This window comes from Pagrus major, chromosome 1 (assembly GCF_040436345.1).
Source record: "Pagrus major chromosome 1, Pma_NU_1.0".
In the NCBI taxonomy this organism is placed as follows: domain Eukaryota; kingdom Metazoa; phylum Chordata; class Actinopteri; order Spariformes; family Sparidae; genus Pagrus; species Pagrus major.
In genome coordinates this window covers 10,471,125-10,497,202 of record NC_133215.1, presented here as the reverse complement: position 1 = coordinate 10,497,202, position 26,078 = coordinate 10,471,125, and the positions used below count along the sequence as shown (strand labels likewise).

General features: G+C 41.2%; 1 protein-coding gene across 1 annotated transcript in view; it reads right to left on the bottom strand.

Annotated features, from left to right (window-relative positions):
* Positions 1–469: 469 nt before the first annotated feature.
* Positions 470–26,078, bottom strand: part of tll1 (tolloid-like 1) — a 47,731-nt gene continuing 22,122 nt past the window's right edge. Inside the window, exons 7-22 of the mRNA XM_073464514.1 lie at positions 25,200–25,378; positions 24,635–24,740; positions 23,771–23,895; positions 22,237–22,352; positions 21,931–22,033; positions 21,093–21,209; positions 20,846–20,991; positions 19,984–20,179; positions 19,764–19,889; positions 18,316–18,476; positions 17,540–17,720; positions 11,564–11,689; positions 7,355–7,482; positions 4,153–4,366; positions 3,644–3,894; positions 470–2,424 (exon numbers count right to left, since the gene is read on the bottom strand). Coding sequence (XP_073320615.1) covers positions 2,290–2,424; positions 3,644–3,894; positions 4,153–4,366; positions 7,355–7,482; positions 11,564–11,689; positions 17,540–17,720; positions 18,316–18,476; positions 19,764–19,889; positions 19,984–20,179; positions 20,846–20,991; positions 21,093–21,209; positions 21,931–22,033; positions 22,237–22,352; positions 23,771–23,895; positions 24,635–24,740; positions 25,200–25,378 — 2,410 coding nt within the window. The 3' untranslated portion in view covers positions 470–2,289. The remainder of the gene's footprint in view (positions 2,425–3,643; positions 3,895–4,152; positions 4,367–7,354; positions 7,483–11,563; positions 11,690–17,539; positions 17,721–18,315; positions 18,477–19,763; positions 19,890–19,983; positions 20,180–20,845; positions 20,992–21,092; positions 21,210–21,930; positions 22,034–22,236; positions 22,353–23,770; positions 23,896–24,634; positions 24,741–25,199; positions 25,379–26,078) is intronic.

Here is a 26,078-nt window from a genome sequence, read left to right as displayed (position 1 = left end):
AATACAGGCGAATCGAAAAATTGATTTATGTTACATTTTATAAATGTATTAATGTCTAAATTTGATTATTTTTGGTTGATTTTGGCAGTTTTTATCACCCATATTTATAAATAAATATATACAGATGCAAAAGCTTTAAAGTGACAGAAACACCTGCTGACAGGAAATAAACAAAAACACTCAAATGGTTGTTTAATTATTTTTTTTTTTTTAGGGTGGCTTCTTTTACTACACCTGACTGAGTAATAAATTACAACAGACCATTAAATACCATCCATTCATAATATATTGTGAAAATAATGTGAGAGAAAACACGAATATAATTATCATAAAGGTAAAATGCCAGGACTTGATTGATGGATCAATAATCGTCACCCGGCACGGTCTTCTCTTCTAAACAGGCCACAAACCTGTGAAACATCAATTCATTCACAAAACACAGCGACGATCCATGAAAGACAGATGCGTGTCGTTTTTACCTGTGTGTATTTTAATGACTGATGCAGAGGGCGTCATGTTGGTGTCTGTGAACTACAGAGGTGGAATGATAAAAACAAACACTACAGTGTATCAGGGTCACCTGGAGCTTGGCACGTACAGCGATGAATGATTTCAACTTAAAAACAGTTTACAGACATACACACACATTATTTCTCTATGATCTCCTATAACACACACTTACACATTTGCATTTAACACAGAAATGATGCACCCTGTGCGCACCGTGATATTCCTTCAACTTTACAGCACTTTGCTCTCCACGCTTCAAATTTAGAGAAGGGAGCCGGGTGTGTTCAGATATGTTCGGGTAAAACGCACACAAACGAGGTGTGTTTTGTGTTTTTGTGGACGTGTAAGCGTGTGTGTGTATGTATCTCTGAGAGCAGCTACAAAAATGACACACAAACACACATGCACCGTTGACACTCTATCTCTCACACAGACTACATTTCCCATGTTTGTTAGTTTTTTTTGTTTGTTTGTTTTTTTTTACAATAAAACCATTCAAGATCTCCAAACAAATGAAATACGCTGCCAAAAAACCTCGAAAACACCTGTGCAAGAGCATAGGAGCGACCTCCGATAGCATACATTTTGGTTCTAAGGCAATATTGTAGTTCCACAGGACTAGTGCTGTTGATGCAGTGTGCTGTTTGCACGCTGACTGTGTCTCCTATTGAAAACCTTTACTTGCATCTGCAGTCACCTGTCATTCAGTGTGTTTTTATTTTTAGCACCATGGGAATCTCTCCTTCAATCAGAATCGTGTCACTCCGAGAGACAGCTGTGAAAATATTCCCTTTCCGATATCCACTGAAAAAAAAAAAAAAACAACCTTTTTTTGGAGGGGGTGAGGTGGAAACATCCATGGAAGTTGCTCAGTTTGTTACAAGATGGTGCAAAACTCAAAAAACAGCGAGGACACACACAACATAATGCAAGGCTTTACATTAACATCACAGTTCATTTGGAAATTATCCGTTTGCATTTTTTTTTTTTCCCCATTCCACGATGGTCGTCTGCATAAGCTTTAAGCAAAAGGGCAAAGGACGGACTTCGGCCTTTTGTTTTTTGTTATTTTCTCTGTACACACAGACATACAGTAAACACAATGGGTTTTACAATAAGACATGAAATAAAATAATCTGCAGCCGTTCTGAGCTGGGTTAAAGAGACCAGTTCCCAGGCATCAAAGGCAATAAAAATGTCTGTTTCCTCTCACTTACTGTTGGTACAAGCAGCCATCTGATCACAGTAAGTCGCACAGTTCAAGGAGTCAGAAAGACTCGAAACTCCCTTGTCGGATGTGTTTTTGTTTAGGTAGAAGCTCCTCAGTTACTCAAGCATCCATAGTTTATAATTCAGAATATGAGTCAAGCATGTTTATGTGTGTTTGTACTCTTTTGAGTGAGTATCTCAGTAAACTGACTCGGATCCTCGGGAACCCTTTGTCCACACTGAGGGTAGCTCCATGTCCAGTAATCAAAACCATCTCCTCCACAAAAATGGCTCACTCAATTGTCAGCGTGTTTCCCCACATTTGTTCAAACTCGATATCTCGCTGTATTTCCTGTCTCATCTCAGAGTGCGACGACCTGTGTGGAGCCACAGAGGGGGGACAAATGTTCACGTAAGTATCGTCTTCCTCCCGCTGCTGGCAAGCGTCCACTGTCTGTCCGTGGGTCTGAGAAGAGGGGACAGGCTGTGCTTTTCTCTTTGCCATGGTGAAGGTCAGGGTAACAGTGGCGGGGCTGCACAGAGGTCAGAGGTCACGGGCTGTGTGTGAGGTCATTTCCTGGTGTGAAGGCTCTCCTGGAACTTGGTGCTCGTGTAGCGGATGTGGAAGCCCTTCTTGCTGATTGTGTCGTCGCTGTGGAAGCGGATGAGCATAGCGCCTCCGGGTGAGTAGATCCCCTCTCTGGGCTGAGGAGGCGAAGACAGAGAGACATGTGAAGCAGTTTCTCAGACATTAAAGAGGTCCCTGCCTCCATTACATATCTTTGTCACAAGTGTTTGGTAACCACATTTGAGGGATCGTTGGAAAAAATGTGTGTATCAGCTGATATATTGATCAGAGTTTTGAATTCCTAATATCGGTATTTGCATCAGCCCCAAAATTTGAGCAACGATCGGGCCTTACCATTTATTCTGAAACTCATTTGAGCCTTGTCATCCTTGATAGAACACAAGTAGGTACAAATACTGTAGTGTTATACTATGTTATACAGTGTGTAGGATTTAGTGGCATCTAGCTAAGTACCCCTCACCTCAAACTTCCCTAAGGTGGTTAAAAAACGCAAAAAGCCCTCTATACAGCGAGTGTTTGGTCTGTTTCTCATTCTTAAGTAACAAAAACACAGTTGTCTTGATGTCTTGAGAAACATCTTTGTGACCGAAACCCTCGACTTTTTCTCTGATAAATCTATCAACGCAGAGGTGAAAAGTGTGTGCAGGAATTTTCTCTTTTTCACTGGAATTCGACTTTTGGGGGTATTTGATTCCCTGCACCACAAAAAAAGAGATGAAGCAAGTTGTGTGCATGTTGCCTTTGACTCATTTTGCCTGGAAGGGTATGAAAAATATGAACCAAAAGTGTACAGCATAAAAAAAATTATCAGGAGAAATACAAAGCAAACATGGTTTATAGTTAAAGACAAGTCTGATATTTTTTCCATATTTTCTGACAAAATGTATGAAAAGATCACAACCAACAACTTGTCCATCCTCAAAGCAATTTTCCCAAAACACCTGAGTACTGTAGTTTTTAAGAAACGTTGCTCAAACTCAGACTACATAGTTTGTTTGTTAGGGACTAAATTCAGCTGTAGTTTAATATGCATTTGGTGCTCTAGTGAGTATCTACGTCATGAAGGTGTATGGGGGATCAGACGTCAAAATTAACTACAGTGCCCATGATCATTGTCATTTAGTGCAATTGTTTGACTCACTGATGTGTTTAAAATGTTTTTGAAGCAATGAAGCATCCATAACATTTTCATACCAAATGTAAATGACTAGAAACTAAAAGGCTAAATAATGTCAGCAAAAATGTATGGTTACATATAGTTCCCAAGCAAAACATGCAAAACATTGGCGTAGTCAATCATCAAAGATGAAAAATAAGCCTTCGATGGAAACTTACCCCTGAACCACAGAAGCGACCGAGTCGATGTGAGTTGGCGTCATACCCATTGTACAGCTCGATGTAGTCATAACCACAGTCGGCTTCCTCCTCTACCTCAAAAGTGATGAAGGTGAGCTCGATGCCGTAGCCCTGTTCGGCCGTCAGCAGCCACTCACAGTCGGTGTGACCCGGGTAATTATTGTCTCCAAACTGGGCGTGAGAGTAGAGGTTCTTCTGACGAGCTTCTGCTTTCAGACGACCTCCACACTCTGCAAAGAATTAAGAAAGAGTGAGTTGTTGGACTTTGTCAGATTTTATGAATGATTTCCATCGTGTATGTGCTGCTGTGAGCCACTAGAGGGAGATGTTGCTCTTAAAAAACTATTCCAACTGAAGGAATCCAAGCTGGTGACTGTGAGTGATGCTCTTTCCTGACAATAAACACTCACACACAGTCTTGAACATAAAGTGAGATCTTATATTAAATACATAAAAACACATTACTATGCTTCCATACAGACACACACCTGTGGAGTGTGTAGCTTGGAAGCCCTTCCTTTGAACTGAGGCATCAGAAATGAAGCGGAGGTACATCTTGTTGCCGGTGGAAACCAGCTGCTCCGGGATCTTACTGCCACACAGTCGACCCAAGATGGCTGCCGTGTCACTGTCCCCGTCAAAGGCCTCCAGATGGTCATACGCACATTCCTGGTGCTGCTCGATCTCAAACTCATTGAAGGTCTGTAAAGGTAAAGGCGAAGAGACAGAGGGTGAGACATCGCTGAGTCAGAAATGAGCCTTTCTAGTTTTTGTAAGGACTATTTGTTTGTTTGAAAGTAGTTCCAGTGAAAACATTTGAAGCTGAGGTTCCCAGGAGTATCCAGAATAAATGGGACTTTGATTCTGAGAAGGCACTTTGCTGTCAAGTTTCTCAAATTTCATTGTTGCAAGGCTTTAAGCACCAAAAATAAAACGGCATTAAAGAGCCAGTTCAACCCCAAACCAAAACAATAAGCAGAGATTTTGAGATCTGGAAGCGTAATGTCTCTTTCCAGAAATCACAACCTGGTTACCCAAGATATTCCACAGAGCTTGTGGTGAGCTGTAGGAACTATTTTCTTTCGACCGAAATACATCCACCATCCATATCACAAGCAGAAAGAAGCATGCAGCTAATCGGGATCTAATCCTTCAGTCCAGAGTTAGTGTAGCTGGACGGAGAAGCTAGAAAACCTTACTGAGTAACAGGTCTTTAATTTAAAACTTGTAGTTAAACTTGTAAATTCAGTAGTTGCTGAATATGCTAATATTGCATCTGGCTTGAGTCAGGTTCGGACGTAAAAAAAACAGAAGAGCTGAGTTGAGTTTGGGATGAGCTTGGTTATTACTCTCTCAGACGCAAACTTTTATCCGCCTAAAATGTTAAATATGTATATTAAAGCTACTTTAACCAAAATAGACCAAATTTCTGTCACAAATAACTTCTTACATCAGTGTTACACACTTTTAAATCAAATTAAAAATATATTTACATACTCTTCAATTCTACATAGCAGAACCCCTGCCTCCCTCCTTCTTTGCGTACACGTTGCTTACGCATCGACATGCATGTACACACAGTCACGATTCATAATCTAATCAAGTCACCCTGAGCTGAGTCATAACACCTTGTAGGCTTCTCTCCCACGCACGGTCACACACCTCTCTGATTGCTCCATCACGCCACCACAAACACCACACCAAATTGATTTTTAACAAACCCGACGGAAACAGAGAGGAGAGCGAAGGTGAAGTGTTTGATTCTGGGGTCGTGATGGCTTCAAGATGTTTCTGACTGTAGCTCGGATCACACACTGGTTTGTGGATCTGTTTACTACTCTCAAGAGAATCTGGTGTGTGAACGCGTGTCTGTGTGAGTGTGTGCGTGTGTGTGTGTGTGTGTGTGTGACAGAGAGTGAAGAAGCAATAACAGGATGACCTTCATGTCTATGCTCAGATTTCTGGTATTAAATTTATGCTGCTGTGATGTCATTACTGTGGATATAGTGAGCACCCCTGCTAATCTCAAAACACACACATACACACAGACACACATATACACACGAATTCTCCAATGTGTGTGTATGTGTCGAAATCACATGTAGTCACACATTCGAAACAGTTGCAAAAACTACTAAATGTGTCGTGACAGCTGATGATGGAATTTGTATTTTCAGTTGCGTAAGCGGTGATTAGAGATTATCAAAACTAAATGACCGTTAATGACAGTTTTGATAACACGCAGCGAGCTCAGCAGGACGCTGCAGAGTGGAAGTGAGGTGAAGAGCCAAATCCAAACACTTTGCAGGACTGTACTGAGTGTGTGATGTTTTTGACTTTGTGTCTAGACCAGACAAGTGCGAGTACAGAGACCGAATCCCTGTGATGTTGCGGTGCGGGTCAGATGCTGGGAGACAACTTGTCGATGATTTGCATCGTGGAGATGTGATGTGAAATCTCCATTTTCAGCCATAAATGTAACATTTAAAGATATATAGTTAAACAAGGTGGTCCAACCTGTTTGACGTTTCTGCTGTGTTTATTTTATGTACTGTGTTGCTTTCTCTTTACTTTTGGGTAAACTTAAGCTGCCATTTTCTGTAGCCTTTGGCCCAACAGGTGATTCAGGTCTCTAAACTTTGTGAAAGCGTTGTTATTAATGAGATATGAAAGCATCAAACATCTAGCTACATCGCAGGATGTGCAAATGTCCTGCTACAAGTTTTTGCTCCTTGATAAAAATAGAAAACTTGTACTTTCTAATTGTCCTTGACGAATCTACAACAGAAGTCCGTCTGATGTTCATTAATTTAGTCCGATTTAAGGGTTCTTACATACATGAGAGTTTGTTGTTGTGAGGCTCCGAATGCACAGCGAACATTCATTGATCATTGATCCATTCATCAAACATAGAAGGGCCTAGAGAGGTTGTTTGATTAAAATGCAATCCCCTACAAAATCGCCCCAATCGTTCTAGAATGATTAATGATTTCCAAATAGAGCAAATCAAACCAAAATATTAAATAAAAATGTAATAAATTGTTCCAATATGGTGCTGCACGACTCCAACTGCATCAATGCTAACATTGTTAGCCAAAGACCATCTGTTTGAGCTAACATGCCATCACAAAAGTTGAGATAATCTCTTCTCCTTTCTGTCTCTCTTCAGACAAATAACCTTGCAAATCAGAGCTTTCAGCCTCCATGATGCACAGAGCAGAGCGCAATATGTCGGTTTATTCCTAAATACCAACATCTGCAGTAACTCAGTCAAATGTGCAGACGACTATCTTTGGTGACACATAAATGCTTACATGCGCAAATGTGTGCACATGCAGACTAAATGCAGGCATATGTATACACACACATAGAAAGACACAAGGACACAGATGGCCACTGCCCAAGGCCTCTTTCTAACGCATGAGCACACGCTTGCAGTGAGCCCGAATATACAAACGTGCACTTTCTCCCCCATTCACATTTGGGTTTCATAAGTGGAACATGGGAAAGAGAGATCAGCGAGCGAGAAGGGGGGAGGGCAGCCTGCGGCTTTTACATACGATATGACCCCACAGACAGAATAACATATTCTTATGAGGAAGGGAAGAAGGCCAGTAATGCTAAAGGGTTTAAAAGTGGAAGAGGAATCCTTCACAAGCCCTGAAATCTGCTTGATTTCAGCAGACTTACTATCTTGACTCGGTGTCCCGGCGTGGCTGTGATGTCCCAGGTGCACTCCTTACGGCTGGGGTACTTGTCTGGCCAGTTGGGGCTGCTCAGGGTCCCGCTGGGGCTGTGGATCTTATGCTCACACTCGGCTGGACACACAAACACACACACACACACACACACACACACACACGTAAGCACACACATAGAGAGGAAGTTAAAATCATGGCTGCACAGGAAAAGGTCAGAGGAAATGGAAAAGGAACAGGAAGGAGAGAAACCAGAGAACCAAAAGAGAAAGAAAAGATTTCAAAGAAACACATCCTGATGACAAGTTCAGTGTGAATTTCACATGGCATGCACGCATGTTTTAAACAAACACTGTTACATTAAGCCTTCTGCACTTTGCATTTCTGGAGTACAGCACACAAAGAACCAAAGGAAAATCTGTATCTGTGTCAGCACAAGCCATCCATTTCTTACTTTATTTAAAGGTTAATGTTGTTAATCTGAATGTTGGATTTGTATGTGTAGACACTCAATAGGAAGTTTGCAGTATGGACCCAATGCAAGTTGATTTTTTTGTGCTGATAATTACATTCAGACTGTTTCATTGCAAACACTGTCTTTTAAAATCTAAGCACTTGGTGATTAGATGTTCAGGAAAAAGATCCTACAAAAACTTGTTTCTGTAAGGAAATACCTCTGGGACCTGCGGCCCACATTGCTGCTCTATTACGTTACAGAAACAGGGACAGAGCACATCAATAAATATTGCTGTTAATGCACCAAAAGATTGCCAAAAGGCTATTTTTCATCTGATGCCAACTCCTCTGTTATTACTTTTTTCAGCAACTCCCAAATTACTGCAGAGTAATAGCAATGTATTTCACCAGAAATACTTATACTTTAGCCTCGTTTCCACCAAGCAGTCCAGTTGAGTTTCTTGTTGTAATAAAAAAAAACAACAGCACACATTTGTGTAGTGTGTATCGAGTGTGGGGACGAGCAAGAGAAAGAGAACGACATAAAAGAGATGGTGAATGTGAGTGAGGTCTATAAATGCAGCTGCTTCGTAAGAGTTAAGGTAAGAAAAGGGAACAACCCTGCCTACATTTAGGAGTAGTGTCTGCGGGGAAACCCAAAACAGATCTTGCATTTAGGTACAGTTGCCATGGGATACAAATGGGTCCAAAGGGGTACTATGCCAAAACTACTTTGGTGGAAACTATGGCAGCTATTGAAATACTACATGTCCGCTTGGTTTCATTTGTCCCTGATGGTTATCTGACTGACTGTAACTCTGATACTGTGCTTAATGACAACACATGAGCTCTTGGATAACACTGTGGCATGCTAACAACTGTGTAGCAACCCTTTCTGATAGAAGTTGGACTTTAGCCTGACTGTTTTCCTCCTGGAGTGTTTGTACCAGTTAAGCAATCCACCAGAGGCGGTCCACAACAGCCGCACAAGGCAGTTGTGTTTGTGTGTGGTATGAGTTAAATGAACGCCATGACTTAATGAAGGTGATGGGAGGCAGGAGGCATGCACAGGACAACAAGATGTATTCCAGAGTGACAGATTTTATTTAGACTCAGACAAGGTGAACCCATGTACAGAATGAGATGAATGAAGTTACAAGAACAGCGTATTAATGTAAAGGAGAAAGTATAAATACAGATGTCATAATCCACACACACACACTACTGTTACAGAGGACCCTCACAGCTTGTGTAGCTTAAAAGTCTACGACACAAATTTCAGCTCTGACAAAACCGTGTTGTCTGACAGCAGCAAAAGCATCTTTTCACATCAAGTCATTGTCCTTAACAGGAAACAGTTCACAATGCCACAGCATCATAATATAAACATAAATTAAATAAAACAGTTTCAAGTTTCAAGGGACACTATGTAGTTTTAGGGAAGAAATTCAAACTCTATTAACTGATAAGGTAATGATACAAACTCAGCCATATTTGTTTTTTCCATAACTGAATAAAGAAGCTGTTCTCAGAGGAAAATAAGGTTTGAAGATAGAAATTTGAAGCTAGAAAAGGTGGCAGGGTCCGCCAAATATTAACGAAGTGAAACAGTATGAAATACTTTATTCGGTTTATTCTGTCATGAAAACGAGTTTGTGTATTTGGTTTGTTTAGGCATAAAATTCAGTTGATGAAGATTTTTCTCTTCTGAATAAAATTTCTTCCCCAAAACTACAGAGTGCACCTTTAGGAGATGTCTTACTGCCATGAAAAAGACTAAATGTGATCCCTGAGACCATAAAAAAACACACATTTTTAGTTTTTTGTTTTGTCTTTTCCACTGCACTGAGTCTTATCACTAAAAGATGATTTTTATATCAATCCAACATGTTAGCAGCACACGTCACGCTATCCCAACGTCTGTCTCCTCATGTTGAAACTTTCACATGCACATGCTGTGTGTATGTACATAATCACACACGGACACAAGCTGTGTGATGGGAATATGGATTTACATGACTCTGCAAGGTTACTGGGTCAAGCTGGTCTAATGCACACATAAACACACACACACACACACACACACACACACACACATCATACACACAGGAAGACAGCGGCTACATGAGACGCTTTCAAGCTCCCAGATGTTTGAAACATGAGTGTTTTTATGAGCAGCACGGGGAGCCTTTAGTGAGGTGTGCATGTGTGTATTGATGTGGTGTGTGTGTGCACGTTCAAAAGTTCAACTTCAAAGAGATGAGTATAATATGTCAATTTAACCGTGTGTGTGTGTGTGTGTGTGTGTGTGTGTACATGGGTATATTTGCTAATGGCTTTTAAGAAATAGTGTTTTCCTGTCAAACTGGAACCCCTCTCTCTCTCTCTCTCACGCACAAACACAAACACACATCACAGTGAACACACCCTCAGTGAGTTGCATGCAGAGCTGTTTCAAGTCAGTTGAGACAAGTTTAAGTGAAGTGAAGTCTTTCACAATAAGTCTCAAGACAGTCCCAACCCTGGACCACAGACTGGTAACATGTCACAAGAATGCTGTATTGTAATTTCATAACAAATATCCGATTTTTACGGTGAACTTGTCTGTTTGTGCTGCATCTTTAAGCTTTTGAATCAGTTCAGTAGATCGCCTCAGCTGGCAGCAGCGACTTGGCTGCAAAGGCTGCAACTATGATGTCCACTGAAAGTGCTGACAAGCAGAGTTTGTTATTAAGTCTCTGACAACAATACAGGAACATTTCCTATGGAGATAGATCGTTTTGTTAAATAACAAGTCCTTCTGTAAGCAGAAAGACTTCTTCAAGGAGAATTCTCACTCTGAAATCCTGTGAGGTGAGAGGTTACAGTTTATATATTTATTTGAGAGGGACAGTGTTCGGCCTCTCAGATGTATCAGAGTCAGCTATAAGCTACTTTACATCTGTAGTCCCTTGGCAGGAGACAGAGACAGTGTTGTTGCTTCATCTAGACATCCACAACTTTGGAAATACATTCTTTCTGGCAGTTCTCGAGGTAAACTCCAAACTCTTCTCCCCAACTTCTCTCCAAGTCTACGATATTTCAGAGCCAGACTTGTGTTTGTAGTTACAAAAAGGATCTTACTCTTTAACAAAAAGGTCCATAATGTTGTCAACCTCAACCTTTCAGTGGCGAAAACAAGCACTTTTAGTAGACGTAACTTTGACCGTTGGAGTTGCCCCAAAGGATTACATTGCAGCCATTGCAGCTGTGGAGATCTACTGGACTGATTCCAAAACTTTTGGAAAGTATGAAACATTTACACATCAAAACATGTAGATATAGGGCCCAGGTGTAAAAAGTACTGTATTTGAGCATTTTGGAGCCAGTCTAATTCAAGTCTTTATTCTTTGAAAACAGTCCAGGTCAAGTCACAAGTCTTTCAAAGTAAATCTCCCTTTACTTTTTTAAGTCCCTTAAGTCAAGTCTCAAGTTCATGAGTTTTGGGTCCTTTAGGACAACAGCTCTGATGCAGCCACCAAGCGTGTAAATGTACAAAAGTAAAGGAAACATTCCCCTCAAATGGAAAGGGCCAGTCTGTTGTCGGGGTGACTCTGATGTTGGTAAACAGAGTACGAGCTGTATGATGGACGGTGGCTGTTCTTGTGAATGATCACATGCTTGTGTGAATGTGGCAGCACGTGCATGTGCGGTCCAATGTTTTTATGCCAGTGTGTGTGCGGATGTGAATGTACGTGAAACCCACCTTCCTTACAGTCATGTTTGTTCTCATGCAGTACAAAGCCATGGCGACACTGACAAACGTACGAGCCCACTGTGTTGATGCACTCGTGCTGGCAGCCGCCGTTGTCCTTGCTGCACTCATCTTTGTCTGTGAGAGATACACATGCAACACATCACTCATGTGAAGACAGCAAAAAAGACGAGGTGGAGGGAAGCAAAGGGTCAAGCAGGGGAGAGGAGTGGAAGGATGAGACCTCAAGGAAGGGGAGGAGAGTTTTTGAAAAATGAGATGATAAGAAAAGGAGAAACAGGAGAAACAAACAGTGATATGAGGAGAGGACCAGACGGAAATCAAATCAAACCAGGAAGTAAAGGTCAACAAAAACATCTAAAGTACAAATTTCTTCAAGTTTCTGGGTACAGCAGGCCTGTCAAGCTTTGGATTTTAGTATTTCCTGAAGTAAAAACATTAGAGAAAAAGTGTAATTCATGGGTGAAACTGTATTTGTCTGTTCTAAGCAGATATAGAAAAGCATTTATATAAAACACATAGAAAAAAGAGTCATAATTGACCTTGTTTGCAGTTTGAGGTGAAGATATTACAGACATCTCTTTTATAATGGCTGTCTATGGACAAAATGCTTTTTCGGCTGCAATACCGCAAGTGGCCACCGGGCAAAATTGGAAGCAAAGCTGAGCGGCATCGACTCACGCTGGTCCTTAATACATTCATGTTTCTAACATAAACTGCAAACAGCTGTACGGCTAACGTTAGCATTAACATTACAGCATTAACCAGAACAAGGAAACTATTAATTATCTCAGTGTTACGTCTGTTCTCATGCCAGGACAAGTTTCTGAGGACTAGCTTTAGCCTCAGTCTTTTAGCTTTATTTCATGCATGTAGTAATCAAATATATGAAGATCCTTGACAGGGTTCTCATTTTAAAGGTGTTATTTATAAGGAAGTTGGAGATAAGACTCAAAAATCTACTTTTTTTACAAATAGTACCTTTAAAATGAGTCCTCAGATTGTGTTTTCAAGTGACTCAGGTTTAGTTTATCCTGAAAGCTAGAAATGAAGAGCCTGCTTTTGTTTACCTCTGTGTAAAATCAGGGACGAACTGTTCCAAGAATTACTAAGAGGTTTGAGTGGTAAATCTGCTGCTGTAATCATTGTAAACTCGACATGTGCCATGCTACAGTGGAGTGCTTGACCAACAGTGGGCTAACTAAGGGGAATGGGGCTTGGCAAAAGTTGCATTGAGCAGAGTCATCACAGCTTTAAATATCATATGCAGCCCAGCTGTTCTGAAATACTAACATCCAAAAGAAAGGTTAGAGAAAAGGAAATGATAATAAAAGAAAACAATAACCAAAGTTAGCATTAAGGCATCGACAGAAAACAACAAAGGGTTAAGTTAGTTCGCCTGTGAGTCTGTGTGTGGTTCTGTTGGCCTGTAAAACTCTTTGTGCTGCTCTTTGGGTTCACAGTTATGATCGCTCTGCAATCAACCTCTGATCTTGGCTCTCAAAACTTCTCTGACCATAACAGCTGTTTTCAGATCAGCTGGGGTTCTCCTCGAGCCAGACCACCGCAGCTAAATCAGTCTGATGTGGTCACCAAGCCAGCCGAAGGGAAACTGCAAAATGTGACGAGAGCTTCTGTCATCACATTTGGATCTAAAGCTACTGGAGACCTACTTCTCTGAGTGTAAGTCCACACGGTACATGGTAGGATATGTGGGCCATTAGGTTGTCATGGTGACGCCTAAATGTAGATCACAAATTCTTCCCCATAAATAATTTGATTAGATTTTTGCTCCATAAATTTACATACAAATAAGGAGAACTGACCTCCTTGAGAGTACACAAACGCCTCACTGCTGTATCTGAAATGGTTGCTTCTTGTGATTGTTTTGCTAATTAATACCTCTCTTGGCCCAAATAATTACTTCAATAACTTTATAGAGTGAAGTGTTTGAGGATTAAATTAATAGAAAATGTATGTTATGTGTATAACAGGGCACTCAAGACATTGTAGGTAAGATGGTTTAGTCGGCTTAGTTGGTACTGAAAACATATTTACAGCTACAACTAAAAGAATAGTTTCGACATTTTAGGGAAATACGTGGAATTTGCTTTCTTGTTGAGAATTATATGAGATTTAACATCCAACAAATGCCGGGCCAGGGTTAGGGAAAATAATCCTGCACTTAAAAATTTGATTTGTTGGCTTGAGATGTGCTCATACACAGATTTTGTGACAGAGCCAGGACAGCTGTTTTCCCCTGTTCCCAGTCTTTCTGCTAAGCTAAGCTAACTGTCTGCTGGCTGGAACTTGATATGCCATGTCTCCATCTATGAACTAGGCAGTGCAATGCGTAGTTTAATCAGAAGTTGCTGGTATAGGATACATTATGCATGGCTGTAAACTGAGTAGAACAAGTAGAGGCCGATGAAACAAAAGTTTTTTGCTGCCAATAAATCTCAAGAAAGAAGAAGAAGAAAAAAAACCAGCTGCCTTGGAAAACTAAAGGAGAAAAATGGAGAGAGATTTCACAGCTTTTACTAATTTGGCAAGTTGTAATTATCCTTTAATGTAAGCTCAATATTGGTATTTATATCCAGGAAGACGCTGACAACAGAAACAGCTTCTTCTTCTTTCAGAGTGGAAAAAGTTAAATATTTGCTACATCATAACTTATCCTGAAAAGGTGTTTTCATCTCCCATTAAGCGCATGAATCTTTTTCTGAAAAAAGGCAAAAACCAACTCAAGCGAGCATAAAAATGTTTTTAAGAAAGCAAATATGTGTATTTGCCAAATTGTCCTAACGTATTCCACACTCTCTGATAGTATCATAAATTTTCTGGTTAAGCCTGTCATTAGCTTGATGTTGAAATATTTCGAAACCAAAACTTTTAATTGCATTACGCCATAATTCGCCCGAACATATTTGGTGTCTGTAGAAGATGACTCACTGGCGGGCGGCTGCTTGTTTAGAAGATAAAATGATAAAACAAGAACTGAAAGAATCAACACAACTGAATTGTTTTCTCGCCGATTTTTTCCCTCCCTCATCCTTTAATTTGTGGCGTCTTCAAAATCACACAGCTTCCCCCTCAGTTCGGCTGAGTGATGACAAAGGCCCTTCAGTGAAGCCGAACACTGGAGGAACAGAGGCCGGAGGTGAAAGGAGCGGGGAAGACTCAGTCTGTGAGGGAGCGGGGGGGCGCCACATTGACAACAGTGAAGGTGTCAAGAGACAGAAGCAGAGAGGTGGGGATTTAGAGATGACCGCACAGGCAGACAGAGCATGTGCAGAGAGAGTGTGGGAGACAGAGAGGAGTGTGTTTGTGAGTGAGAGACAGATTCCTATAAAGAGATGTGAGATTAGACACAGACGCCGAGTCTCACCTCAACTCAAGAGCTTGTGAATCAAACTAGATCTGCTTTTAATGAAACCACTAAATCCTCCTCTCTCTCTCTCTAGCTGTGTGTGTGTGTGTGTTTGTGTCTGATGTGGTATTACGGTGCTATTGTGGGCTCAGTCTCACCCTATCACAGGCTAAGAAGCTTTGCAGTTGATGCTACACCGTGTTCATTGTAGCTTTCTTCGGGTCAAGCACACAATGTCCACACGCACGCGCGCACACACGCACACTCACATGGATTAGTAGTGTGTGGGAGGCCGAAGGGACCTCCCTAAAGCTGCTGGATCTTTGCCAACCAAAAGCTATCCCTGGAAGCTTCTGACAATAGCAGAGACACTCACACAGCAACTTTTGACACACACACATTATCTATATCTGAGTAAGTAAATTCTCTGTGAAATCGAGCTCCACTGAGCAGTTTAACTTCGTGTCCCAGATGTTCTGCAAGGAGTTGATTTTTGAAGAGCTCATCCAGCTGACAGCTTTACTTCCTCCAAAGGAGAAGGAGGCGGCCAGAATGTTAGACTGAAGTTGCCTTTTCGGATCAGTTTCCCTGTTTCCCTTTTAGTTACTGTAAATCTTAAAGAGAAATTTTGATCTTTTCATCAGGACAACTTCCTAAAATTGTTAGAATCCAACAAATTCATCCCTGCAGCGAGGAGGAGATATTTGTTGTGTTTTTGCGGGAGAATCATAGTGCTGTCCCAGTTCCATACAACATACTAACTAAATTAAATTAAAATTTAATTTAATTTAATTTAATTTGTTCAATAAATAGTGGGCAGTTGTGACTTTCTGGAACACATTCAACAAAAAACACTGTCATTATTTCTCTATTTGGGAGATGTGAAACTGACTGTAGCTTCCCAAAGTTGCTGTTTTATTGTCTTCTTATGATCACTAATTATTTTTGTTTTACTACACACAGTTTAATAGACTCATTTCTTGTGTACCTACTGTGAATAATAGTTAAAGGTGCAATATGTAAGAATTTAAGTTTAAAACACACAAAAAAAACCTACAATTATTACCAAAGAAGAGTCCCCGTCCTTTCAAAGAATGCCACTTTGAGCTCCAAGTTTAGACCTCTAGCTGCATGGCTAACTGAGCTAACTGAGCTAACAGCAGCTGCAGTTTGCAGCAGTTAGCGGTTACTTTAGTGACATGCTGCCCTCTATTTGTTTGGACTATGAATCCGAGAGGTGGTCAATTCTTACATATTGCACCTTTAAATTCTCTAAAATTGTAAAAACTGGTCGTGCTGGTATGCCTTATAACGTTTTTAATTTAGGTGCACAAGCACATAAATTAGTTGCACCCAATACTACATTTGAACTTAACACATTATGTAAAAGTCTGAAAACAGTGGAAATACACGTGTTCCTTCTTTTAAATCACATGCGACAAGAAATTGCAATAATCTCAATTGTTTAAAAAAATAAACCTCTAAATGTCAGGCGCACCGGTGTGACCAATGAAAGTGTTTAGCTGCACTTGACAGATTTTTAGTGCATCAGTAGCAAAAAAGTGGCCCCCTGGAGCCCTAAAAATGGGTCATTATATTGCAAATGTATACAAAAATCATATAAATCATTTAAGATAATCAAACTTATATTTGAGCCCATGAACTTTATTATTGAAGACCAAACGCTTCATAAATCTAAAACAAAGAAATACCATGTGTTTTTGATTTCAATCACAGCTTGCATGAAATTACTTAATTCAAACCACATAACTTTGTATAATGACATAATTACAAGTCGATAAATGTTATTATTGTATTCTCAGTAACTCGGTAGTATTATTATGTAACATGGAACTGGGACAGAGCACATGTTTCCCTCTGGAGGAGAATGGATTCAATAATGATCCACGCAAATTAAAACAGGATCCATCCATTCCCCTCATCACACGTTAGACCGAAGCCGATCAGAGATGCCGAATGTGAGGTCATGTTACCTCTGACCTTTGATGAGGTTGCCAGCTTGTTGTTGACGTGGCCACGAGTGGGAGAGCGGCCGCGCTTTATGTCCTGGCATGACTCAAACACAATCATACGCTCCTGACATGGAGCCAGCCTGTCTGATGGAGAGAGGGCAGAGCGCAGGGTGGGTGCAGGAGGCCTGAGAGCCGGTGGAGGCTCAGGAGACACAGCATGACAGACGGACACATCACATGTACACAGGCAGAAAAACACAGGGGTATGCACACACATATGGATATTTCCACAAATACTTACAACCATGCAAGCGGACACACACACACAAATCAACTCACAGTGGAGGTGGGCAGAAGATGCAAAACCAGCCGTTGGCTTTAACTGTTGTTGATATTTAATCATCACAATGATCTCTGTCATGTGTTTTAATTGTCTAAACCACTTTAACCATATAGTGGTTGCTACGGGTGTGTACTGTATCTATGATTAATTTGCACAATGGGCAATTTGCATTTAAAAAAAATTTGGGGTAGAGATGTATTGATTGAAATAACTTGCTCTGACCACCCCTAACACACATACACACACACAGATGTTACACACATGTAACACACGTGTCTTACCTGAGAAGAAGTGAGCCTTGAATCCTTTTTTGGACACAGTGTTGTCTGACTTGAACTCAATCCTCATGTTGTTGTATTGAGACGTGATGACCTCGGGGACCTCGGTGCCGCAGTATTTACCGTGCAGCTTAGAGTCGGATGAGAGGCCGCTTCGCACTTCCACGTAGTCGTATTTACACACCTAAACACACAAATAAGGCTCTTACAACACACATTCACGAGGCGGCTGCTTATGGAGGACCAAAATTGCTTTAATCAAATACTTTCCCATTTAATTCAAAATTTTCCGTATCAGTTCATTTTCTTTTTTTTTTGGATGGATTTATTTCTGCTTTATTTTCCCTTTGCAGTTTTCCCATGTTCATTTCCCCAAACACATTTATTTCTGTTTTTTTTTCATTTAATTTTCAATTTTAAATATTAATTAGTTAGTACAATTTATTTATTGATTAACAGATTTATTTCTGCATTATTTACCCTTTGCAATTTTCTCCATGCTCATTTCCCCAAACGTATGTATATCTGTATTTTCATTTAATTTATTATCATTTAATTTTCAAATTATATATATATATCATTCAAAGCATGGGGTCAATTTATGTCATATTTTAAAATTTCATTACCTTGGTACATTTCATTTTAATATTATCTTTGATGCATTTAATGTCATATTAATTCATTTATTGAGCCATTGTGGATTTTGGCAGCATAAGTCCTCCACAGATAATATAGTTGGCATCTCCCTTTTCCTTTCATGAACACACAGACACACTCACCTCATTTCCCTCCAGCTCGAAGGCCTCAAACTGCATGGAGATGCGGTACTGAGTGGGCGCGACCACCTGCCACACACAGTTCTTGTTGGGTGGATACTCTTTGGGCCAACCGGGAGTGCTGATAGTCCCGTTCAACTTGGAGAGGAGACCACCACAAGCCGCTGAAAACACAGAAACACTTCAGACGCGCACACACAACAAGGAAATATGTTTCATGTTTTACAAGCCACAAGGACAGAACTGCATAGAAAAAAGAACCTGGAATTTGGAGCCGTTTCATTAACATTGTGGTGGGAGCAGGGTTTCCCCTGATCCAGCCAAACCACATTGTACATTAACGGGTGGTGCAGAATCTGGTCAGTGCTTAGTCATTTGTTTTGGCAAATTACATTTCTAATTCACAGTTGTTAACTATTGCATTCCAAGCTACACCAACTGGATCCCATCAAATCCCCAAGTTTCCCAACATGTAAAATAAAACAGCTGTCATGTTTGAGAGGCTGGTTTTTGTGCAACCAGGAGATTCTACTGCCACATTTTCGATGAACGCAGCAGCTATTTTGGTTACGAGGGTTGTCTTTCGGATATGATGTTCTTAAGAATGGAATGTGGAGGACAATCAGGTGCGTCATCGGCTGCAGAATGTGTTTCTACTGATGACGCCACTGGGAATATTTGTCATAGAGGAACCAGATCCAGCTCAAAGGAAGAGTGAAACGTGTTTGCAAAGTCATTACTGCTGATCTTTGTTTATTTCAAGTGGAAGGAGGTAACAGGACCTCAAAAACACCTGTAGAGTTCACAAAAGGTTTTCCTCAAACAACAACACAATTTATCATTATGCCCCGTTATTTCTCCTGACTCAAATTTTTAGTGCTGTACATGACCTTGATCAGCCCCTCTACCGCATGTGAGCGAGAGTTGCTCCTTTTTGAGGTGGGCATGGAGGAATTTCCTTACAAAAGTGAGTCCAAACATGACTGTAATTGTATATACAGACCGAGACTTTCAAAATCCACGTTCTACATGATTTTCCCACACATTAATTCACTGGGGATGCCAAAAAACACGACTGCACTTCAAAGATATACAGCAAAACCACATTTTGGATATTTCACTAGCAGAGGATTTTCTCTCTCTGCGTCAGAAGTGGTTTGTTCAGTTGTTTCAGTATGTGGGTCATTACGGGCAGTTAATTTATTTCGTGGGATTAGAGGACCTTCACAGCGTTTGTGGCATTGGAGCAGCGAGGCATGTGGCTTTGTGTCAGAGAGATGTTTTTTCCTGTTGATGGAGGCTGTTCGGATGTTTTTTTTCTGATGACTTAGACTCATATCCTACAGAAACACACAGAGGCTTACAAAGGAATGCACATACAAACATAATTCAGCATCACACGCGTGCACAAACACACACACACACACACACACACACACACACACAGTTACCTTCACAGCTCTTCTTGTCAGGAGCTAGTTCATAGCCAGGGTCGCAGGCACACTTGAAGCTGCCGAGAGTGTTTACACACCTCTGTTCACATCCACCATTGTCCGGCTTGGCACACTCATCCTCCTCTGAAAAACACACACGTCAGAGGACATTTTCACACACATGAACAATGCTTTGGTTAAAAAACATGTGAGAAAAACACAATCAGCTGACACACACCTTTGAAAAAGTTAGCAGCAAAGCCGGCCTTGTTAACCGTCCCGTCTGAGACAAACTTCATCCACAGTGTGTGTGAGGTGGAGCGCACATCTTCGGGTTTGTCGTAGCCACAGAATCGTCCAATCAGCGGGCTGGTCTCCAGAGGGCCGTCTCGGACCTCCAGGTAGTCGTAAGCGCAGCTGTCGTGCCTCTCAATCTACAGAAGCAATCACGCGGGTCCACAGTGAGATACAAAAAGCTGCTGTGGAGACCGACAAGTCATCCTGTCACATCAGATATCTCTGTGGCACATAGGGTGATATGTGTAGCACTCGTCTTCTTTTGTTTGATAGTTTGACTACAACTACAACAAAATACCCAGGTTGAAATAAATCCCCCTTATTCTAAAGCATCGTTGATATATCGATATCTGTCAGATATGGACTATTTTTTTCCTCTAACATTGGTGACTGCCTGGTCGGGCTTAACAGAATGGAAAAGTGTCTGAGGCTAATGCGATTTTAAAAGAGGCTGATCTTGACTTCTGTGCAGAAGTGACCTTTGACCTTTGAACTTACATGTGTGAAGTCTCGATAGAGACAGATTGAGTCATTTAGCACACTGACATTTTTACAGCGTTCAAACTACAGAACTAATCCTCAGCTGCCTGCTGTGTGTCTCTGTACACTCTGTTTCACACACACACACACACATGCACAAACACACACACACACACCATCACCATTATTAACTTCTTAGCAGCTATAAGAGCGTGAAATTTGACCCAGACATTCCTGAGCACACACACACATACACACACAGACGGGGGGCATACATGCACGCACAAACACGAGCACACATAAACACATAAGCAGTGAGTCACCTCGAAGGCCTGGAAGCTGAGCCCGACGTTGTATCCCTCGGACACAGTGATCCTCCACACACACTCTTTGGACGGTCTGTAGTCATCAGGATAGTTCGGAGACTGAATCTGTCCTGAGTCCTTTGTGATTTCCCCTCCGCAGATTGCTGCACAGGAGACACAGAGATTAGCATCAACAGCACAAACCAACAACATCCGAAACACATACATTTATTTCATTATTTGTTTGTTTCTAAGGTAGAGTTACCTTCATAAATGGCAGCGAAGCCTTTTCCCACCCAGTTGCTGCTGCTGCGGAACTCAATCCACATCCTGCTGTCAGTGGAGATCAAGACATCAGGGACTTTATCTCCACAAAACCTGCCTGTGAAAAACACACACATGAAAACAAACCCTGTAAGAATCATGACTGGTGTTATCTCACTATTGTGCATGTTGTCCGTGTGCGTCTGTCCACAGCTTATCTGAAAACAACCATCAGTCCCATCAGTCTAAAACATCTTCTGTATGCTTAACAGGCTTGGGTAGTAACGACAACGGCAGAGATCTGCTACTTCTACTTTCTACTTTGTTGTAATCTTAATTCGCCATGCATTAAAGGGGCACTGTGTAGTTTTGAAGAAATTCGAACTCAAAATTTAATGAGCTAATAAAACAAACTTAGAAATATTTATTGAATAAACAAGCTGTTCTCAGAGGAAAATAAGGTCCTCAGAACACTGTTTGAAGCCAGAAAGGTGTCAGGGTCCGTCACGTACAAAATATTGTTAAAACTGTGAAATTGTTGAATTAGTTTATTCAGTCATGAAAAATCAGTCAATGAAGATCTCTCTCCTCTGATGAAAAATACGTCCCCAAAACTACACAGTGAACCTTTAAGCTATCGGGGCCACCGTTCATTACAGCCCCAGCAGTCTTAATCATTTAAGGTGACTTCAGTGGAAGATTTCAGCAGAATTCAGAAGCTAATAAAGGAACAAGAAAATACAACGAGGCACAAATGTCATGTCAGTTCACTGAAGGGTAACCAGTGCCCCTCTGGCGCTCCTTCAGCTCACCCTTGGCTGCCTGTGCCTTGATCTTACCGAGCAGTGGAGCTTTCCTCCAGTATCCATCCCGAACTTCAATGTAGTCATACCAACACAGACTGCTCTTGTACAGATCCATGGTGGTGAAGTTGAGAACAATCTGGAGGAGCAAAAATAAGTATTTAACACATTTTATTCAGATATTTGCACCTCAGAGACCAGAGGGGAGGCAGAACAGAGGAAGAGGGTGGTACCTATGGTGTTATAATCAATATACAGCCAGTCTGTCAGCAGTCTCTATTGTTATTGCATGTACATTCACTGCACTGCAGGGTGCTACTCTCTGTGTGTGTGTGTATGCACCTTTTCTCCTGGTGTAACAGATATTCTCCAGACACAGTGTGTGTATGACGGGTATCCGTTGGGGTAACCAGGAGACGAGAAGTTGCCCGTAGAGTCTTGGAGGGTCTCTCCACATGCTGAAACACACACATACACACACACACACACACACACACACACACACACACACACACACACACACACAGATGGAGTTACATTTTTGTGGTGAGTCCTGCTGTTGTGCATAATCCTTTCAGCTGTGTACTGATACTTATGATGGGTCCATTACTAAAGAACACATGGCTCTCATATCTATTATTATTCTCGATCTTTGACTGCCAATTAACCAAAATAAATATACATCAGTCTATTTTGTTAAAACAACAGCCTCATACACTCTCTGCCAAAGTTTATGTCTTTAATATCTGATCTTTACATATGGAAACTGTTAGACATGTATTTATCATTCGGAAACCAGTAAAGGAATTAAAATTACCCTCCCAAACAAACTCATGTTTGATGTCGTCTTTGGCCTGTTTTAGGTTTGCATCTTGCCGCAGTATGTATGTTTGTATTCTTGTGTAGAGCCTGTATACATATGACTTTCCGACCGCAGTCATTAAGCCTCGTCACTATTGAGCAGAATTAAACATTCCCCAAGTAGAAGTCATTTTCTGTAAGTGAACAAGAAGACAATCATTGGACTGGAATTGGTGGAAAATGTTCTGATGATATGCTCTCTTTATTCTACATTCTGAGTTTAATGCTGTCGCTCCCTCTCAAAAGGAGGTTAGCCAAATGTGCCCCTCCTATCCCATCATGCATGCTGTTTTCCCCCACAATGCCCTGGGGCTCTGTTCATCTGTCAGTGAATATGGTATCACTCAAATGTGACCTTATAAGGTTGAAGTTGTATCTATTTCCAGCTGGGACACACAGTCTTCTTCTCTCTCTGGTATTAAAATGGATTCAGCTGAATAACATATATACTGTGATATATGTGGTGTTATTAATATGTATGGATAAAATAAAAGCCATGCTTAAATACTCTCAGACAAAACAGAACAAAATCAGTCAAAATGAAAAAATACGCACACAAAAACACTATTATCCAAAGTAGATGTTGACAGATATCTGATCTGATTGTCTCAGACACGAAAAATCATGTGTACATGATGACCTAAAGTGTGAACTACAGTGTGTGTGCGGGCCAAAAAGGGGTGGCAGCGTTTGCAGTCGTAAAACTTTGCGACATTACTGAACAGCAGATCCAAATCACGTCAGAACCGTACAACAGGGACCACACGGACGCCAGAACAGCACGGGTGTGCACAAGTACTTATGGGAAGAAATGTGTGATGTGTGTGAGACCCAAAAACAGAGAAACACATGGAAAAACAACTTACTCAACTTCACCTCTGTGCCTTGGAGAGTGGATGGGCGGGAAAATTTTACACCAAAGATATGGGCAGATAAACATCTTTCATTTCACAACACACACACACACACACACACACACACACACACAGTGGTCTCATAGTAAATATATCAGTACCTGGACATCTATACAGCTTCCTTGCCTGTGCAATGTCTCCTTTACTGAGCCTGGTTCGCTGACCAATAGCAGGCCGGACGCCGTTTTCATCTCTGGATGGAAGGATGGTGTCGAGGAACATCCCCCTTCAGAGACGAAAAGAGAGATTTCACACACGTCATGCACTGATTTCAAGGAGATCAAATACAAGATTCAATTTAGCTTCAAAACACTGTAATATAATTTATGTTCCAAGAGCAATATGACCATCACGCAAATACCGATCGCCCCACCAATGTTGTGTTTTGGCAAAGATTAAAATGTATCCTCACATGGAAAACATGTAAAGTGAACCTGTGGCCACTTGCACTGCCAAATAACTGGCTGATTTCAGATGGTCTAAAACGTGGGAATGGATTTCATGATGCTGAAAAGTTTCCATAAGTTTTACAACGCTGGTGAGCTATTGTTTCCAGTTTCTCCTGAGGTAGTTGTGCTTTAGTTGTGAATGTCCATAAAAGTCCAATTAGAAGACTGTGACTCAGTGTTTTCTAACCTGAAAGCCGAAACCCCCACAAAGGGTTGGATATTATCAAAATGTCAGGAAACTGTCTAGAACCAAAACATCAACTTATATCCATTACATCCATTTTTTAACATATCGTCATACACCGTCTGCTCGCTGTATATCAATGTGAATATAAGTCCAGCATTCTGTATGCTGCATGTGTAAAGTTATTTAATACATTATTATGAAATAGCAGTTATAGCTGCTTCAACTATAGGACAAAAAGATAAAAAATTTGCCCATGAGTGTAACATTTGCACTCCTATATGGATATCTTAGATGTTGTATTTGCTCTGTGTGATTGTGCCTCTGGTTACCGTGAGAAGGTGTTCCTGGCGTAGTGCATGATGCTATCAAAATCATACGGCTCCCCCAGAGAGTTGACCTCCCCTGGCTCCATCTTGAGGAAGTTATACTCCTGGCCTGGGAACCACAAATATTCACATACACAGCAGCATTAGATGAGTTTGTTTCACCACACAAAAACAGAGTGTACCACAAGGCACAATTGAAATCGTTAAGTCTGAAGAGACATTCCATTTTAGGGACATTTATTCAAATACTACAAGTCCAATAGAGCAGTGTAGCTCTGATATGTTTCTAAATAAAAACTTGGTTTGGTCAGGTTTGATGCGCTGCTATGTCATTTGATCTAACACCTGTCAGATTGCTCTGTGGTGCAGAGGAGCGTGTGGGAGGAGAAGAGACTCGAGGTGACTTCACAGTCATTAAAAGCCTCATTCACACTCACACACGGCTGGACATGAGTGTGAAATTGAAAACAGATACACACACATAACATCCTTATTTGTCTGCAGCTAGAAACAAACCTGAATGCCTCTTACATTCAGAAGCAGGTGCAACTTGGAGACCGAGTCTCACCTGGTTGGATGTTATCCCGGATGATGGTCACATGATCGTCACGGTCAGGTCGCGTGTGTTCATGCCAGAAGCCAATAACGTGACCCAGTTCGTGTACCACGATGCCAAACTTGTCACAGTTCTTGCCTATGGAGATAGCCTGGGGCCCATTGCCACGACGACCCACATAGGAACAACACCTAATAAGGATTAGTAGGAGGTTGATAGCAGGGAGATAGGCGGATGATTTTTACTACACATTTGGCAGTGGAAAAGATATCAGCAGTGCTGTATGAACACAAACACACACACACACACACACACACACACGTACACACAGTCTTTTCAGGATTTCCTGCCCTGTACTACGTCCACCAGAGGAAAAGCAGCAGGATTTATTTACATACAACGCTCCGATAACGCTGCAGTTTCATAACCCAATGTGAGTAAGCTGTGAGAATTCACATATCGCTGCTCACAGAACACACACACACACACACACACACACACACACACACACTCAATCTTTTTTTTCTGGTTAGCCGAGACATCCGTGCCAGGCTAACAAATCTGATTAAAGTTATCCAGCGAGCTGATTGCTGGGTAAGGATCAGGAGTCACTGGAGTAGATAGAGTCTTTTCTTTCAGCATTTGCAGCTCTAGTATCAGTGCAACTACTTCACTCACAGCAGGTGCCACAAATATACCGTGGTATTGATAAACCATAACTTATTTTTCTGCATTTCTCTCTCTGCGTCTCTCTGTCACACACGCTTGCACATTAAGACAGCAGGGTATTTATACATCAGATTAAAGTGTCTAATCTCTGCTGCAGCCAGCCTATCACAGGACACGAGACAAGTGGCATCATCAGTTAACACACAGATCTTTCACCATATG